This window comes from Mycteria americana, chromosome 4 (assembly GCF_035582795.1).
Source record: "Mycteria americana isolate JAX WOST 10 ecotype Jacksonville Zoo and Gardens chromosome 4, USCA_MyAme_1.0, whole genome shotgun sequence".
NCBI lineage: Eukaryota > Metazoa > Chordata > Aves > Ciconiiformes > Ciconiidae > Mycteria > Mycteria americana.
Genome location: NC_134368.1, coordinates 38,390,617 through 38,408,909, shown reverse-complemented (window position 1 = coordinate 38,408,909; position 18,293 = coordinate 38,390,617). Strand labels below are relative to the sequence as shown.

The 18,293-nt window shown below is 38.7% G+C and overlaps 1 protein-coding gene across 20 annotated transcripts in view; it reads left to right on the top strand.

Moving 5' to 3' along the window:
- Positions 1-18,293, top strand: part of TENM3 (teneurin transmembrane protein 3) — a 502,889-nt gene that overhangs the window by 358,388 nt on the left and 126,208 nt on the right. For 15 of the 20 annotated variants that reach the window (XM_075500260.1, XM_075500271.1, XM_075500266.1 and 12 more), the window contains 2 exons: positions 3,344-3,436; positions 17,427-17,665. In XM_075500260.1, coding sequence (XP_075356375.1) covers positions 3,344-3,436; positions 17,427-17,665 — 332 coding nt within the window. The remainder of the gene's footprint in view (positions 1-3,343; positions 3,437-17,426; positions 17,666-18,293) is intronic. The other 5 variants (XM_075500278.1, XM_075500277.1, XM_075500268.1 and 2 more) reach the window with 1 other exon arrangement.

The window sequence follows — 18,293 nt, the reverse complement described above, 5'->3', positions numbered from 1 at the left end:
TTAAAAAAAAAAAAAGGCAAGACAGTAAGAAAATATTTCCTGCAGATTTCCTCTGATTTCCTGCAGACTGCAGGACCTTTTCACTGGACATCTAATGATCTTTACTATTTGACTCTTCCCCAGCCTGCTGCGAGTTAGGTTCAGCTGTAGAAACAATAGACCTGCTGGAGAAGCCAGCACCATAGAACAATATTAACTTTTGGAGAAATAAAAAAGCAGGACTAAGTTGAATAACTTTCCATTTTGTTCTTTGAATTACTAGTTGGACAGCCTGTTGTGGTTTAACCCCAGTCGGCAGCTAAGCACCACACAGCCACTTGCTCACCCTCCCCCCGCCGGTGGGATGGGGGAGAGAATCAGAAAACAAAGTAAAACCTGTGGGTTGAGATGAAGACAGTTTAATAGGACAGGAGAGGAAGAGACAATACTACTAATAATAGTCATATGATAAAAGAATATACAAAACAAGTGATGGACAATGCAGTTGCTCACCACCCACTGACTGATGCACAGCCTGCCCCCAGGCAGCAATTGCTCCCCCACAGCCAATTCCCCCAGTTTATAAGCTGAGCATGACGTTAGATGGTATGGAATAGCCCTTTGCCCAGTTGGGGTCAGCTGTCCTGGCTGTGCTCCCTCCCAGCTTCTTGTGCACCTGGCAGAGCATGGGAAGCTGAAAAGTCTTAGCACTGCTTAGCAACAACTAAAACATCAAGGTGTTATCAACATTATTCTCATGCTAAATCCAAAACACAGCACTATACCAGCTACTAGGAAGAAAATTAACTCTATCCCAGCCGAAACCAGGACACAGCAAATGCATGACTACGTGTCAGGTGTCTGAATATTCTAAATGATGATTAATTAATTAAATATTAGAAGGTTTTTTATTATCATTGGTCTTTAAGTTTTTATTCACCTACTAGTTTTAGTAATGAGTTCTTGAGCACCAGGATCATTAGTTACATTCTCCTGGCTTTGTGTTCTAGTAGGATCTAAATTACTGATATTTAAAAATACTTAGTAAATCACTTCTTTAAATGCTTTCTCTTAAATATTTGAATGTGTGGAATTTTTCTAATGCACGATCAATTTTGTATGTTAGAGATGTGCAGAGGAAAAGTTATGTTAGAATTTGTAAATTTGTTGATAAAAGTAAGCTGGTAGCATCTCGTAGTGCATTTCTCAGGCAATATTTCATTAATTTTAGGCATTGAATGTCTAAGATAAATTTGTCAGCAAGGGGAAATTTACATATTCTAGTCAAGGAATAAATCTCTGAGAATATTATATAACTTTATTCAGAATCTGTGCTCTTGTGTCTGTGAATCAAAGAAGAGCTTTGCTTTTTCTTACTTGATTTACTGTCATTTTACCTCAAAATACCTCATTTTTTGAAAGATAGCTGTATTTTTTATGATGGACTGTGAATTTTTTATAGAAACTAACCAAGAAACTAACATGTTTTTCATAGTCTATACTGATACTGCTTAGTCTTCTCTTACCCTAACTTATACTTAACAATAGAGTGGATAAGAACATTACTGTATTCAGTTACTTATCTACTAATTTTACCAAGAAGAAGGAGGGAACTGGTTGAAGAAATACTTGATGGCTGGAAAATATTTCAGCATTTTGAAGGATTTAGTTAAAGTACTAGAATACCTCAGAAGTGGTACAGACAAAACAATTCCTAGAACATGTTACTTCAAAACCATTCTGCAAGCTTGATCCAAACTTCATTTTGGAATGCAAAGATTTTAGAAACTCCTAAAGTGTGATGAACATGCCCATGCGTCTTTATTGGGGTGGATTGCCAATGAAGCTAGTGCCTTCAGTATTGATTAAGGTGTGGAAAGGGTGTTAATGGTTTCCAGGGAAGTCTTAAATCAATTTGTGTAGAGGCTGATTGATTGTCTGCAAAAGCACAGTGTTGCTGGAGGTTAAAGACTGCTCAAAGCAGCTATTTTACACATTCCACCCACTAAAACAGTGCCTGGTTTAATCAAATTCAAAATTGTTCCATTCTGTAAGTCTTCCAGGTTTTCACACATGGTCTTGATTAGACACGTTACATTGAGAAGGCATGATACAAAATAAGGGCAGAAACTGGGGATGGAGTTCAAGTCCTGCTCTTCTGAAGACCCCATGTATCATTGTGGGCATGCACATTGCTGCTTTGCAAGTGGAGGAAACAGGACTCTGCTTTACTTAGATTGCTGAGAGCATGAATGCATTTTTAAAGATTGACATGCCATAATTATGGGGTCAGTATATACACACATTAGGCAGGTTCATTAAGTCAAGCAAGCAGTATTGTTTTCAAAGACTAAAGTTGAATAAAAAGTTCTGTTTTCTTTTGACATTCTCATAGTCGGGTGCTCACCAAGCATCTGTGTTTGAATCCTAGCACACTGGGCCCATATGCTTATAAGCTTCCTTTGGTGTGAATAGTGTCTTACTTTAGATTTTTGCTTGATCTCTTTGGCATCCTTCCTGCTCAAAAATCCCTTGCTGTCACCATGAATACTTGGAATTTGACCATGCTGTGTATTTTGTCTCCTGTCTCTTAGGCAAGCACTGATAGTCCAGAATTCAGTAGTATTTGCACACTATTCCTCAAGTTTTTCATTCCCCTCTTCAAAGATATGCAGTCATTGAAGCAAGCATCGACCCAAATTTTTTTTCCCAAAACTAGTCTTTTCCTGTTTTAGATAGGACAAAAGAAATATGCAGTTCTAAACAAAATAATAGTGCCTAGCTTTGTTTCTCCCCCTTCACTTTCTCGCCATTCCCTGAGAGAGCCAGCGTCTGTGGTCCTTCCTTTCACTCCCCTGCTGCTGTGCAGTGTCATTTGCAGAACATGGGATCTCCACTCACTCTGGTAGCCAGCCCTCTGCCTATTTACTGGCTGACTGGCTGTGCCAGATAGCCAGCAAGAGGCTGTCTTTTAATAATCTCAGTTCACTTTTATGATTTAATCTCTGGTCCAGCCTCATCAAGTAAACAACATCCCCCACTATGCACTGTTCAGTCCTTAAGCCTGTCTTGCCATGGGCAGCAGCCAGGAATTTTATTCAGGACTTGCACATAAATAAGGGATCACCAAAGGGTAGTGACCACCTAATGGTAGCCTTGTAACACCATGTCTTCAAGTTACAATCCAGCATGTAGTTCAGAGGACATCAGATAAATCCCGCATTCAAAATGCAGTTGCAGTTTTGCACATCTGTGAAAAAAGAAAGTTATGCAACAGAATTAGTATATTCTTTTTGTGGGATCATCCCATTCTTTAATTTGAAATTGCCACTCTAATTTCATCTTTTTGTATCTTTGTGTATAGAGAATTAGGAAATCACGCAGTCCTTGCAAATGGTCATGACAACCTTATAGAGATGGATGTGTTTTCTCCAACATATCACGATAGCAGTTATGGGTATGTGACTCTAAGTGTTTGCATGATGCTAACTGTTGACACAGAAGACAAAATGTTATTTAAAAAAAAATTTTGGTTACAATAGTCAAAAACATCTGGGACAGACTTCCTCATCTTTATATCTGATTTTTTTTAAATTTTACTTTAATCTTTCATACTGACTCATGGTAAATACAAAATGGTGAACTTTGGCTGCCGAATCTTGTTTGCTTTCATTTCAGAAAATAAGAGTGCAACTGAGGTTGTGTTCATTCCCTATGGCCTAATTCTGCAAGCTGTTGCAAACTATTTGCATGCTTACACATTTGCCAGATCAGATCCTTACTTTGTAATACATTTACTACTTAGCAAATGTTTGTTTTAGAAATATTATGACATATAAATGTAGCATAAGGAGTGACCAATCAAAGAAGTTAAGAAGAATTGTATATCTAATCTGTAAGATTTTTTACCAGCTAGTTTGAAATCAGAACTGCTGATAAATATATAACTGGAAATAAAGAATTCCATATAAATGAATGTTTCAATTTGTTTAAATAAAATTTATGTTATAGAACTATTCCATATCTTCTTAACTTTGTCATTAATATCTGTCTTATATTTGAGCTATGTTTTGGCATTCTTATGCCAAATCAGTATACTTGGTTTCTGATCCACACACACAAAAAAAAAACCTGACAAAGCAATACCATTTCTAATGAGTTCCAGCCTGTTAATCAGCACAGTATGCTAAATTTAAGTAAAGAATTATTAATCATAAATTTACCTTTTTTTGTTTATGCTATGGTAAAAATCAGAGCTTTATGTCCAAATTCTGTTTTGCTAATTGTAACCCTTAACATTATAAAAGGGATAAGGTGCTATTTGATTAAATGAGATCTGCATCTGCTTGTTAATAACTAATTCATCTGTAAAATATATTGACACTGTACATTGATCTGCTTGGTGTTCCAAAAACTCTTAAACTTTCACTTAGCCACAAATTAAAATCAACAGCAGGAAGAGAATGGTATGTTAAATTCAATTAGTTAATCATTATCAGCAAATTCAAAGATACTGCAGATATTTACCAGAAGACCCTAATATATTTTCTTTAAAGTAAAAATGTAAGCATACTGTATTAAAAAAGAACAAATCCAAATATTATTGTTCCCTGTAGACTAATTACCACACAATACTGATTCAGATGCATAATTGCTGAAGTAGAGTTAATAGAACCATGCCTGGTTTATGCTTTGTATGTTTGTAATGGGACCACCAAATGCAAGTATTTTGGCAAATGGACTATGTTATATGAAATTCCTGTTAGTTGATACTAATTCAGGTAACAATACAATGAAATTTATCTTGTTTGTAATCCCTTCGTTTTTAAAATTACGCTAGCAGGGATCATCTCCTGGTGTGAAAGTTGTCCAGAGATAATAACACATCAGTTCCAAAGCATAATAGATTTGAGACTACAACATACTATCAGCATGAAGATTCAGTTTATCAACCTCACTAACATACTGTGTCACAGCTAGAATCATTATATATTTGGTTTTTTGTTTTCATGTCATGCGTGTGTTACATTATGATATACTATTTCTTAGTTTGTGTGGCTCATGGACAGAATATTAATCTAATGAATTTGACAACTTTAGTGTTAATAATAATAATAGAAATAGACATTTTGCACAGAAATTCTAGTGATTCATAGGCCTAGACCTAAAGAATAATTGTTTATAGCTTTGAGAGATTTGTGCACAGTGCATTAATTATCACAGGACAGCTGGAAATCTCACAGTATTTTAATGATATGTATTGTTGGCTTTACTTGGTACCACTGTTCTTTTCTCTAATATGTAAACATATGTTGGTATACATGTTGACAAATCAGCGTAGTTTGAATTAAAAAGTCTATTTTACCTAACCTGATAGTCCTCTCCAAGTTATTTAGATGTCAAAATCTGGAAAAAAAAGTAAGATTCACTATTAGCCAGTGACCATATTTATTTTTCTTATAGATAAAGCTTCTTAACGTTTTCTATTTCTATAGAATCTCCTCATTTTCTGAAAATTTCGTATTTTTGCAGGGTTGGTGTTTGAAAACTTCCTGTTGTATTTAAGTAAGAATTCTTTGCAAGGAAGTTGGCTGAGAATTTTTGTCATCTGTTGGGGAAAAACTTTAGGAGAGCTGAGTTTAAAAGAGACTGGGTTGTCAGGAGTGCAGAGTGGAGAGGAGAAAACTGGAAATGATTTGGCACAAAAGGGATAGGAGTGGATGTGCAAATGGGTAGATGGAGTAGTCCAGAAGGAGAAACTGAGAGTGGTTGGTTAGGCAAGGTAGAACTTAGATAAAATGTTAGAGGATTAGAGAGACTGGATATCTAGGATGAAAACCAAGATTACTCCTTGTCCTTTACTGCTCGTGATTACTTGTGAAGTCCCTTTGAATAGTATGCACCTCATCAGCTATAGGACTTGACTCAAGATGATGAGAAACCTTGGCTGCTGGCATATACTCTACGAGTGACAGAAGCCAGAAATAATCAGACCAGATTTTGTATCTGATGTCTTATGCTGATAAGAAGCCTTTCAGTGCAATCTCTGAAGTTTCTTCAGACTTGCTTAAAAAAAATCGCAAGTTAAACAAAAAAATACTTGAGTAAAAAAATGTCATCAACACTATAAACTTAAGCTCACAAAATTTACGAAGTTAAAAATTAACCTCTTTCCACCGTTGCATGGCTGCAGTCGAGCCTGCCATCCCAATAAGTGGAGCTCAAGTTGAACCAGAAAGGAATTTTAACAGATTCTGGAGATTCTTTGTGTCACATTCAAACAGGTGAGAAAACAATACCAAACATCATGGCAAAGCAAAGACCTGGATGACTGTATAGTACCAGCATCCAGCATCTCTGATAATGTTGATTGCACAAAGAGAAGTCCAGCTCCAAAAAGGCATCTGTGGAAATGAGTACCATTAAAGATAAAGTGTCACCCTCTTCTGGGCACAAGTTGTAACCCTCTGCTTTGTTGAATCCCTGAGTGGTGGTCTCTCAAGTCTACAAATCTTGACATGTTGCATATGAGAGAGTATGCAAGTGTAGTATACAAGCTTCCACCAAGGACCAATAAGGACTGGAAAACAGGAATGACAGTAGCATCACATGTATGTGCACAGTTGCCAAGTTGGTGGTAGTGGCTGTAACTCAGAGGTTATGACAGTGCTGTCACTGCTGTGACGTGAATCTGGCTGTTTGAGTGACTGCTGGTAGTGTAGTAGTGGCAGCAGAGAGTTCATCACAGGTTATCACGGACTCGGAATTGCAGGAGAACCACAGCTATGGACATCAGCAAGTAAGCTAAGGTTCACAGATCCATTATGATGGAAACTTCAGCCTGCTTGCAGCTTGAGGCAGAATCAGATCCTATCAGTCACTGGCAGAATAATACTTCACTTCTTTAACTTCCTTCTGGTTTTATCTCCTTTTAAAATGTCCAGTAGCTCAGCCAGGTCTTTCAGCTGCAGATGAAATTTCAACCTCTGTTCCAACTGCCGAATTAATCTCTGGGTAAATAATGCAGCTCTGAGTCTCTCTTAAACCACATTTGCCTTTTGAAATTGTCTCTGTGTGCCTTTTGAGACATTTAGAGCAATTGTTCTCTTTCAGTTTTATGAAGACAGCAAGGGTAGTAAAAGAGATTGGAGGAGTACTTGTGCCCTACCTTCCTTTTTTGATTTTCTCCCTGGAAGGCTTAGCTTACTCAATATTCAAGACAGGAACTGGCCAAGATTAGAATACCTCATCTCAGAGACAGTTTTCTCTCTTTCTCTGTCTTGGTAAGGATATGATTCCAGAAGAGCAGAGAACAAGATAAGTAATTTTAATATAAATTCTTACTGCTCACATGAGCATTTTCAGTCCTCACTGCAAAATTTGGACGCTTTCCTCCACTCTGTCTTCCTTTGGAGAGAGAACTGCAATAGCATGAATTCTGTCAGTATCAGAAAGTGCAATAAGGGGCTGTCAGGTTCACTCCAACTGCTGCCTCCTTGAGAAGCGAATATCACCAACAATATCCAGAGCCAAGTCACTTACTGTAACCTAGATGGAAGTCTGTGTAAGTACTAGTCCTCTGAGAGACCCAGAAGCAGCTTGTAAGGAGAACAGAGCCACTTGATATTTTTTCAGCAATACGTAAGTCTAGTTTCACTCTCCTCTGGAAGGTAGGTAGTGGGACAATCCTGCAACGAAGAGTATGAGTAACTAAAATTGTGGCAGGCTTCTTTGCTTGCCCACCCAGCACCATGAGTCATTCTTTGCATCTGACTCTCCTGCTCACTCTGCAAAGTGTGGCTTAGTGTTGTTTTTTTCCCTTGCTCATCTTCACAGTATAGCATAGCAGAGAGGAGTACGAAAGAGCAGGCTCAGCAGAGCCAGCTGATTATACTGGTTCTTTTGATCCTAGACATGCGCATACATATCACAGAAGTGAACTCCTCCTTCTCCGGGGGAGAGAGCTAGCAGCCCGAATCTGAATTTGGAGGAACAAATAATAGGATGTTTACAGGTGCCCTCTGCATGCTGTAGCACTATATTCTTTCTTACACCACCAAGGAAGTAGGTGCATTGCAGAGGAAGAGATTTACTCTTGCACACCTAAAGAGAGGAAGTTTGGGTCTTTTGTCAGTATCCAGTCCTTCAAGTCACCATGTCCTGGAGGCATTCACAGCAGATTGGGATATTGTTGTGTCTGAATTGCTGTTTGAAGCTTCAGCTGCAGGTTGCCATGCCTGACTTCTCCAGCAGCCAGCAGTGGAGTAGTAACCTGCCAGGGACCAGATGTGAAAGAACACACAAGCAGTAAGGAAGGCACTTGCAGCCCTAGTAGTACTTTTTTTCTTTCTTGGCTTTCAGTCTTCAGTTTGTAAAGAAAGTGGGTCCTCAGTGTAAACTCACCCATATTCAAATGTTACCATGTGTAAAGTGTTTTTCTGAAACATGTGAATAAGCTGTTAAAAGAGGCTTATCTCCAGTTCCCACAGATGTTTCCTCTGTTTTTGCATATGGATAATAGCTCTTTTCTTTTTCTTTCTTTCCCCCAAACTTTGATCATCATTTGATCTGATGTGATCTTGGAGCTTTTTCTGGGATTATGGTACTATTAATATTGGCTCTGAGGAAGCGGAAATTCACTTTTATCTCTTCCTAAGCAATTTTTTGATTGCGATTCTGCACAGAAAATAAACTGAGACAAATTCACGGCGTAATGTAGTTTCTGTGCTGGCTTAGATTTATGTTAAATGCAGCCATATGGTTCTGTGGAAGTCAGTCATAAGCCTGTGCTAAGGGCAAACACCACCAGCTACAAGGTTTCATCTCAGAAGAATGTTAACAGAAGATGAAGACAGGCATAAAGTGCTCACGGAGAAACAAAAATGCAATTCCTTCTGGAGCCTACTGGGAAAGCTGATCTCTGCATCAGTGAACCAGAGTTCATACGAGACCTAGCCAGTAATTTCTGTTATCTTTTACATCTTTCCTATAACATCAGTCGGCAGAGATTAATCTCTTTCCATCTGCTTCCTCAACTCAGTGCAAGGAATCAGATTTATTGATGTGATCTATCCATTAGTGAACCAGGCGGAGCTCTCTAATGTCAAGTGGCAGGTGAGGGTCATGGTCTCATTCAAAGAACCCAGCTCAATCCAGCATGAATAGGGTCTGTCAGCAGAGAGAGAGCACAGCAGTCAGTAGAAGCACTGCAATGATTGATTGTGATCTCGGACCACCATTTTTTCCACAGTTAATAGTTTTGTTCTGATTCTGACAGCTAATGTATCTGGTAGGGTTTTTGTAAACAAACAAAAGCATGATAACCCATTCCCAGGAGGGAAAAATTCAGCTGGTTTGCATTAAGGAAAGTCAGGGAGAAACAAATACAAAAATGTAAATGAGAGAAGTTGGAGCAAACTAAAATAGCTGCAGCTGGATATATCCATCCTCTCTTGAAGTTACTTTCTTAAGATTAATTGATTTCTTTGTATGGAAATGGCAAATAAAATGCGAAGTCTTCACACAGAGATAAGCACACGCTATCTCTGCGTGTGTCAGTAATGACGTATTTGAGGTACAGAATGAGAGTTCCCAAACCTCAGAAGTCTCTTCTGTCTGACTTTCCTATGCCCCTTTGGGACATCAGAGAAATAAGAAGATAAAGCTGCAGCTACCCTTATGTCTTGCTTGCATACATTGGCCTCATGGTGCTGCCAAACTGTTGTAGCAGGTGTCATTACACTTTTGAAAAGCAGAATTACTGATTGCTGCTGTCCCCAGATAGGTGCATTTTGAATCGGGACCATTTTTGGACAAAATCTGGTATTTTATTTTTAGTTCAGGTGAGCAATCATAACAGCTGTATTCATTACAAAACAGAATAATTACAGTTTTTATTCCCAGAAATTCAGTAGTACCATTATATTAAACATCAAAAGCAAGTCATTACGAGTACTATCAAATTTCGAGCAGAGAAGTCATGTCTCCTGAAGTGTTGGTCCTGAGGGGTAAATATGTCACCAAAACATAAATTCACTAAAATTTACATTTCTCTCAACCTGCATTCACTCACAGTGGATTCAGTAGAAGTTTTTCTGCCTCTTGAAGCTTAGGAGAATATGATTGGTGTGTTCCCAATTCTAGATGTCTAAGGTGTCGATATTACCACTCATGCCTTGGAGTGAATCCAGGGTAATGGACTGAGGACCTTAGCAGAATGGATAAGAACATTTACCTGGGCTTGCTTACAAATGTCTTAATTCATATACTAATGTCTGCAGATTCAACAGTCCTTAGAGGCAAATAGATGATTTTTGATAGAGTTAGATACTGGCAGATTTGAGTTGGTTTTGGGGGGAAGATTAACCTATGTTCCACAACGTAAAAATTGGTGTGCTCACTTCATAAAGTAGTTAATCTGTGATTACAGAAGGCAGAATGGTATTGCCTTGGCTGGAAGAGTCAAGTAAAGTACAATGATCTTTTGAGCCAACAGTGGTCCCCTGTACTGGTAATTGCTAGTATGTCCAAGGTTTTTCTCAAATTGCAAGGAGAACAGGTAAGTCAATGTGCTGGTTTTGGCTGGGATGGAATTAGTTTTCTTCATAGTAGCTAGTATGGGACTATGTTTTGGATTTGTGCTGGAAACAATGTTGACAATACAGGGATGCTTTAGTTCCTGCTGAGCAGTGCTTACACAGAATCAAGGCCTTTTCTGCTTCTCACCCCACCCCAGCAGCGAGTAGGCCGGGGGTGCACAAGGAGTTAGGAGGGGACCCCGCTGGGACAGCTGACCCCAACTGGCCAAAGGGCTATTCCATCATACCATATGACATTGTGCTCAGCAATATAAAGCTGGGGAAGAAGGAAGCGGGGGACATTCGGTGTGATGGCTCTTGTCTTCCCAAGTAACCATTAAGGGTGATGGAGCCCTGCTTTCCTGGAGATGGCTGAACACCTGCCTGCCGATGGGGAAGAGTGAATGAATTCCTTGCTTTGCTTTGCTTGCATGCGCAGCTTTTGCTTTACTTGTTAAACTGTCTTTATCTCAACCCATGAGTTTTCTCACTTTTACTCTTCTGAGTCTCTCTCCCCTCCCACCAGGGGGGGAATGAGTGAGCAGCTGTGTGGTGCTCAGTTGCTGGCTGGGGTTAAACCACGACAGTCCTTTTTGGCGCCCAACGTGGGGCATGAAGGGTTCGAGATAACGACAGATTTGATTGGAATGTGCTAGATCGAATTTATAGCTGTTATTGCTGTTTAGCTATTAATCAGCAGGCTTCTGTGCTTGCCATGGGGCTTGCTTGCCTTACTGTATAGTAGAGTCGAGTGCTCGTTAGTGGCTGCTTTTTGCTTTTGCTGCTTGCTGTACTGCCTGTCATCTGACTCCGCTGTGCCTGGGAACATTTTGATAACAGCAATGGCGATGAGGCTCTTCTGGTACCTAGGGTAAAAGAAACAAAAGCAAAAAATGTTAGGGATAGTTTTTCTTTCCTTTTCCACTCCTCCTCAAGTCATTTACTATTCTGTCATCTTCCAAATGTCAGTTTTGTTATATTCTGCACTGAAACAACAGGTATCTGAAAATAGCTTTCTTCAACTCCACGGTTGCATTTGCCTGACCCATAAAGAGCCTAAATTTTGCTTTTTTGCTTTAGGCAATTACTTTTTAATGCTTTTGTATGTTTTACCCTAAAAATAAAGTGAATCAAACAGTGATATTATAAAAATGTTGTCTTTATGTACTGCAGGGCAAACAGTACATACTCATTATACAAGAACAAGGGAACAATCAGTTGAATTTAAATTGAAATTGATAGAAGAAAATACATTTTGACACGATGTGTGTTTAGCCTACAGAACAAAACACCACAAGACATCAGTGAGAGCGTGAGTTTTGGACTGTTTAGAGAAAGAGTGAGCTGTTAGTGAATAAGTAATCTGGAAGGCGTTCATCCCCCTCCCTTTGTACCAGCGACTTTCAAACAGGATATTGTTCCTGGTGCTCTGCCCTACTGCGGTAATTCCTGTTTCTGCTTATTTGGTTACAGCTACACACAGATTTTGTACATGTAACTTTCTCTATCAAATAAGATTATCCTCCTTCTCCACAGTTTTTGGAATTAACTAACTTGCTTATTGTACCGCATATGCTTGCGGGAATCCTACCCCTTACACTGTTTTTTAGACAGACACCTCCTTCAAAAGCCCAGGTCAGAGATAATTTCTAACATTGAATGCCTTTTGTAATGCAGTCTTCTGAGCATTATAGCTGTTCTTCCTCAGTGGTCTTCCGGTAGTGGTCTGTAATGATCTGAAGAGCTACATATCATTAACACCATCATGGAACTGACCAAATAGGCTGATGTAGGACAGTATAGGAGACAGTACTGCAAGAAAACCTATACTGCATTGCACTATGATATTTGTTACTGATGGTGGTGGAATCTCTCTATTCAGAAACATGACCAAACTAGTAGATTTATTCTGTTCCAGATTCTTCAGGCGCTAGTAGTATACAAGAATACACAAGATTCAAAGATTTGGGAGGGAGGAATTTAGGTATTTTAAGTATGTATATTCTAAATATAATTTTATTCTGGATCAATGGTATTGTAGCTCTTAAGGTGAGGGGTGTTTTGTTGCTGTATATGCATAAGGCCTAGCGATATTGACCTTTATTCTCTGACAGCAGTCATCATCTAAATAATAACATTGCGTAAAATAACAACGGCAGCCTTTAAATCTCACTGGCGAGGTGATAAAATATGATGTATATTCTGACATACTTAGAGAAGTTCAATAGAATTTTGCTGGGCCTTATTCGCAATTCCTTATTTAGTAGGAATTTTGTAGAAGTCTTGTGTGACTTTTAATACATTGTGACATATTTGCCATGGGATTCAGCACTCTATTGGTGTGGTTGTGCTGTATGAAATATTTTAAAACAGAACTAAAATGCTGCCAAGAAAGTTGTTGGAAATGATAAGGTAGGCTTTTTCACATGTCTTCTAAGTATAAGCAAAGTATTCTATATATGATGCCCAAACCCAGAGAAATCATAGCTACAGAACGCAGTGAATCTTTTGCAAGGTGAAGCAATTTCAGCATAAGCTAAAAAAAAAGAAAGTTGTGTATCTGATGTAAAAATTATATTAGGAATGTTAAAATTATGCAATAATTCTATACAAATTGAGACCAATCTATTTAAAAGTAATGTGGAATACTCCTTTTTGCTTGGCGATAGTTTATTTGTATAATATCTATGCTTCTGGCAGTCTGGAGTTTAGGGCCTTCCAGACGTGTTTATGTAATATTGCATTCATTGATGCATAGTATCCATTTTCTTCTAAACTGGGATCAACAGTTTTTGTCACAGATCCTTTCATAAAGAAAGTTATTCGAAATCACATTTCTGTTGCTGGACACCTGGCTATCTTATATCAGACGTATTTGGGCTTATGGTCTGAGCCTTACTGGCCTTGAATGTTTTGATTATCTCCATTTCTTTAAAGACACAGTTTTCAGTTAATCTTTCTGCCAAACTCATGACGGTTTTTTATCACTTTTTTCCCCTCCTGCTTTCCCATTTACTGAATTTAGTAGAGGGTGCTTCAGTTTTATTTTCCACAGAGGAAGTGGCAGCACAGAGAAAATCTTATTTGATGTGAATCTCCCTCTGCAACTTGAGGAGGAGGAAAATTGTCTGGATGTGAGCAGGTGCACACCGGTACTTGGTGCTCAGAGAGTATGGAGTTAAATTAAAAGCATGATTATTTTACTTCTATTCATATGCTTCTTTTTTCTGAGCTGACATCTTTGAAGTTTTTGATGCTGTGTTTCTGTCTTATCTTTAAAGGGTGGAAGTTTAAGTGTAATGCCTACCATTTGTGAAATAAGGGGACTTCCCAGCTGTCTTTGCATCCAAGGACCAGTTTATGACATAACTTTGTATTTTGCTGTTGGTTTGTAGTTTAGGTTTGTTAGGTACTGAATTCTCCCGCCCTAAAATGTTAAGATTAGCTGCACTTTTTAATAGAAACATATATTGAATAAGCAGGCAGGAATATATATTGAATAAATGTAAAAATAGAAGATTATTTGCTTTAAAAAGTGAATTGAATTATTTAATAAAACCAGAGTTAGCTTGTCTTGTAAAATATTAGCATGATTTGCTGGATTTTTGTACTCTAAAGCTTAATAAAATATTTAAAGTGCTGCTTACATGAAGATCTAGCAAGTGCTTGTTAGATGATCAATTTTGAATGGAAGATACACTATTGCAGATGCTATAAGCTCCCTATGAGATGAAACATGGTGTAATTGCCGGTAAGTCAGTGCCTGGTCAAGTAGAGCAAACAGTTGAGGCTTTAGAAATTAGCTATTTGAGTTCCATGGTTTGAAAAGACAAAGTAGATGGATATACAGATAATTAAAGTCATTTGTGGATAGATTATATTTCAAGAGCATAAGAATTTCGGCATTATCTGGAAGCAGCCTGGATTTGTTGTCAGATACCATATCCTTCTGAGTGTCTCATAGGAACACTGTTTGGCATGGCTCAGTGAGGCAGACAAGATGTGCAAGTCTGATAGCATTACACTTTAAATACTTATCACTCGGAGTTAATGTAGCAGGAGAGTCTCTGACAACTTTGTTAGTAACTCCACTCATTAGGAATACAGAGATCCAAACAAATTTTCTTAACACAGAGGAAGATGCCAGGCGGGTTTTCTGTCATTATTTTTCCCCTGGCATTCTCCAGCCAGCCAGTGTGACCATTCTGGCATTGTATTCATGGGATTCAAGCAAAGGAGGAATAGCTGAAAGTGAGGAGTTGTGCTGCCTGCTGCCTAGGACTACACACTGCTAAATTCACCTATAAAAGTTACAATTTTCTTTCATTGCCTTGATGCCTGAGGTGGACTGTCAGAGCTATGACAGCTCACACCACCACAGATACGCGGCCATCTCCCGAGTTTATCTATGGGATTAAGTCCTCAAAGGCTTTGAGAATATGGATTACAGTCTCTAGTAGGCTGTGCTGTACCAAAGCCGGCGTCTCAGCTCTCACTTTCTCAGAGAAAAAAAAAAAATGCCAAAGATCAGAGCCTGACTTTTTTGTTGCATTGGTGGTTGGACTAGATGGCCTTTAAAGGTCCCTTCCAACCCAAACCATTCTATGATTATTTTGTTAAAGCTTAGAGTATATGGAGTTCCATTCAAGTGCTCGTATAATGCCAGTTTCCATTTTTAGTCTGTTGAGCCTAACAGTGAGAGCAGGAGGATGTGAAAATTGCAGGTTGGTCAGGCAGCTTCTTATTTTTAACATGGAAGCTGATGTTTAGGAAGAGTATTATTATATCTACTGTATGGCTTTTCTTCAGTCCCCCAAAACAGTACACATTGCACATAGAGAGGGAAACAGCCACCTTTGTGTTTGGCATTTTCTTGAGAATTATGTAGATACTGTTTGTGAAATACACCTGGACATAGCATTTATCATATGTAGCCAGAAAAGAAAGAGCAGTAAAGGTCAAGTGGATAAGACACTTTATCAGGACTTAATGAATCTACATGCTTCTGTGAGTCTGTAAAATGAAAGTAATGGTGTTGTAAGGTGTAAAATATTTTTTACATAGGGCTAGTTATTATTTTGGTGTTTGCTACATAGAAAATGTCAAAACTTCTAATGAAGTACCTTCTTAGAGGGGATTTAAACCACAAGGGCTTTGTCTTTTGAAATCGTTGGTAATCCTCTGAGCTCAGAAGCCAAGAAAAATTGGGATGTGCTGTTGTGCATCGGTAGATCTAGTGCGTATCCTTCTATTGTTACTGCCAGCAAGTTTAATATTGTTCAAAATGAAGTAACCTATGTAGCGTATTTCATGGGATCATGTTTGTAATGCAGATATTGTCAAGGAGAGGGCTTGTGCCAAGATGTTATAGTTCATCTGTTAACCTCCCATAGCAAAATCACCTGCAAATAACAAGCCTTGTTTATCAACTGCTGGTATTTTTCTCAGGCTGCAGTGGGGCAAATTAATTTCCAGTGTCTCTACAGTGCATTTCTGACGAAGCTGCTATACCTGTGTAGGTTGGTCCATTACTATGCAAGGATCCAAGCATGGGTCCTGGAGGATGAAAGTCCCATCAGCTGAGAAGCAGTCCACAGTGCCACGTGGTGTAAATAGAGGGCTTTCCCTTCTACAGCTAGCTCATTTGGTGCTGGATCCTCTGACCCATACTGTATAGGTGGCATGCAGTAGGCAAACACAGTGTAGGCATGCACTTGGCTTCAGGAGGACCTGGGTATGAGCAATTCATGAGTGTCTCTTACCTATTAAAAAATGCAAACACCTCTGTAGTTCTGTTTAGCTGTTCGTGTGCTTGGTAAGTTCAAAATTCTCCACGGTGTGCTTTCTTACCATTTTTATCTATAATGTATTCATTTTGCAAAGCCTTATTAGGTAAGACCAAGCCTTACACTACAGAGTTGCCAGCATAACAAATTGGTGGAAAAACCCCTGGTGCAAAGATCTTTGTTTGGCTGAAGTTTTGTTGTTCGTAGGGTTGTATACGTGCGTCAGGAGAAAAACTCCAGGTAGTATATGCTATGCTTAGAGGCTCTTCCAAAATAATTATGCTTGCATGAACTAAAATTAAAGGATTCTACTGTAGATTGTCTCGGGGAGTAGTATTTCTTTTAGAAATTTTAATGGAACAAAATTAAGTTTACTGGTAACTCAGACTGTGTCTTAACTTTGGCTTTGCTTTTCATTTCTGTCGCTGGCTGTGGTTCTTTTTGAGCACTTACTATATTTCTTTAGAGTACTTCCCAGGCTGTAACTAGCTGCTGTATCCATAATCAGATCTTGTTATGGTAAGATGATGTGCGAGGAGATATGAATTAGTGAACTGAGTATTTAGGACACACAAAAAAATCTTCTGACTGACTAATTTTGGCAAAGTTGCCAAAAGCTTGTATCTGAGAGATTGCTGTTTTCTTTGTACTTAACCCAGGAAAGCTGTGATAAGTAGTGTGGGCTACAGTCAGACTGCTCATTATTGACTTTTTAATGGAGTTCCCTGTAGTCTGTAGCGGAAGCCAACAAAAATAAACAGCAGCAGAAAGCCTGTCCCTACTTGTCGGGTAAACTCTGAGAGACCTCCTCCCTAGCATACCGTATTTTGGGTAGTTCTGTTTCCTGTCTGGATACCAATGTATTACTAATGGGGGGGGGGGGGGGGGGGTGTCGGTCTTTTCTTAAAGGGAAAGTGCCTTTTTTATGTGCGAGTGTCACGACAAGTATTGCTTCTGTGACCCATTGTAGATTGGATGCTGTTAGCTATTTGAAACATAGGCAACATTAAAGAAAAGAGGTATGACTCCCTGTGCTCCAGCTTTATTTACTTTTATACTTCACCATACACTCTTTCTTCCACAGGCATTTCCTATTCAAAACAGGAACAGGGACCACACCGCTGTTCAGTACTGCAACGCCAGGGTACACAATGGCATCCGGCTCTGTTTATTCCCCTCCTACTCGGCCACTACCTAGGAACACTCTATCCAGAAGTGCTTTTAAATTCAAGAAGTCTTCGAAGTACTGTAGCTGGAAATGTACTGCACTCTGTGCTGTAGGGGTCTCAGTGCTGCTGGCAATACTGCTGTCCTACTTTATAGGTGAGTCCCATTTTTTATAATTGTCACCATGAATAGGGATGTCTGATGGATTGTATATGGACTGTGACATACTAACCTTTAACTAGCAAAGTTTTTGGTAACAGTAAAAACCGCAACAATGGTTTAATGAAAACTCCCAGTTGTTTCAAGGAAATAGAAAATTTGAATATTTTGCAAGCATTCTGCAGTATGGTAGTGGGTGAATTAACTTCAAAGAAGTATTTGAACTGCAATTAAGCTATGTGGTGTCTAGTTCTTACAAAAGTATGTGTAAAATATAGGCTGTAAAAATTCCGTAATGTGAACATAACTTGCAGCATATCCGTGGAACTCTTTTCCTCTCATTTTGCATGAAATATAACTAATTAATTCCTAACAGCGTTTAGGAATGCTAACTATCACTCGTTTCATCATTACATACACGTATGTTTGTGTATAGAGCCAGAGCAAAAGTCTAATACAGACATTTGATTGCAAGATAGGGAAAATAATTGTCCAAAAGGACAACATGCAGAGAAGATGGAGACTTCTTCGTCTCTTGTGGGTTGTTTATTTTTAATTATTCTCCCTTTTCTCTATTTGTTTGTTAAATTCCATTTCCCAATTTTTACTTTAGAGGATTTCCTTT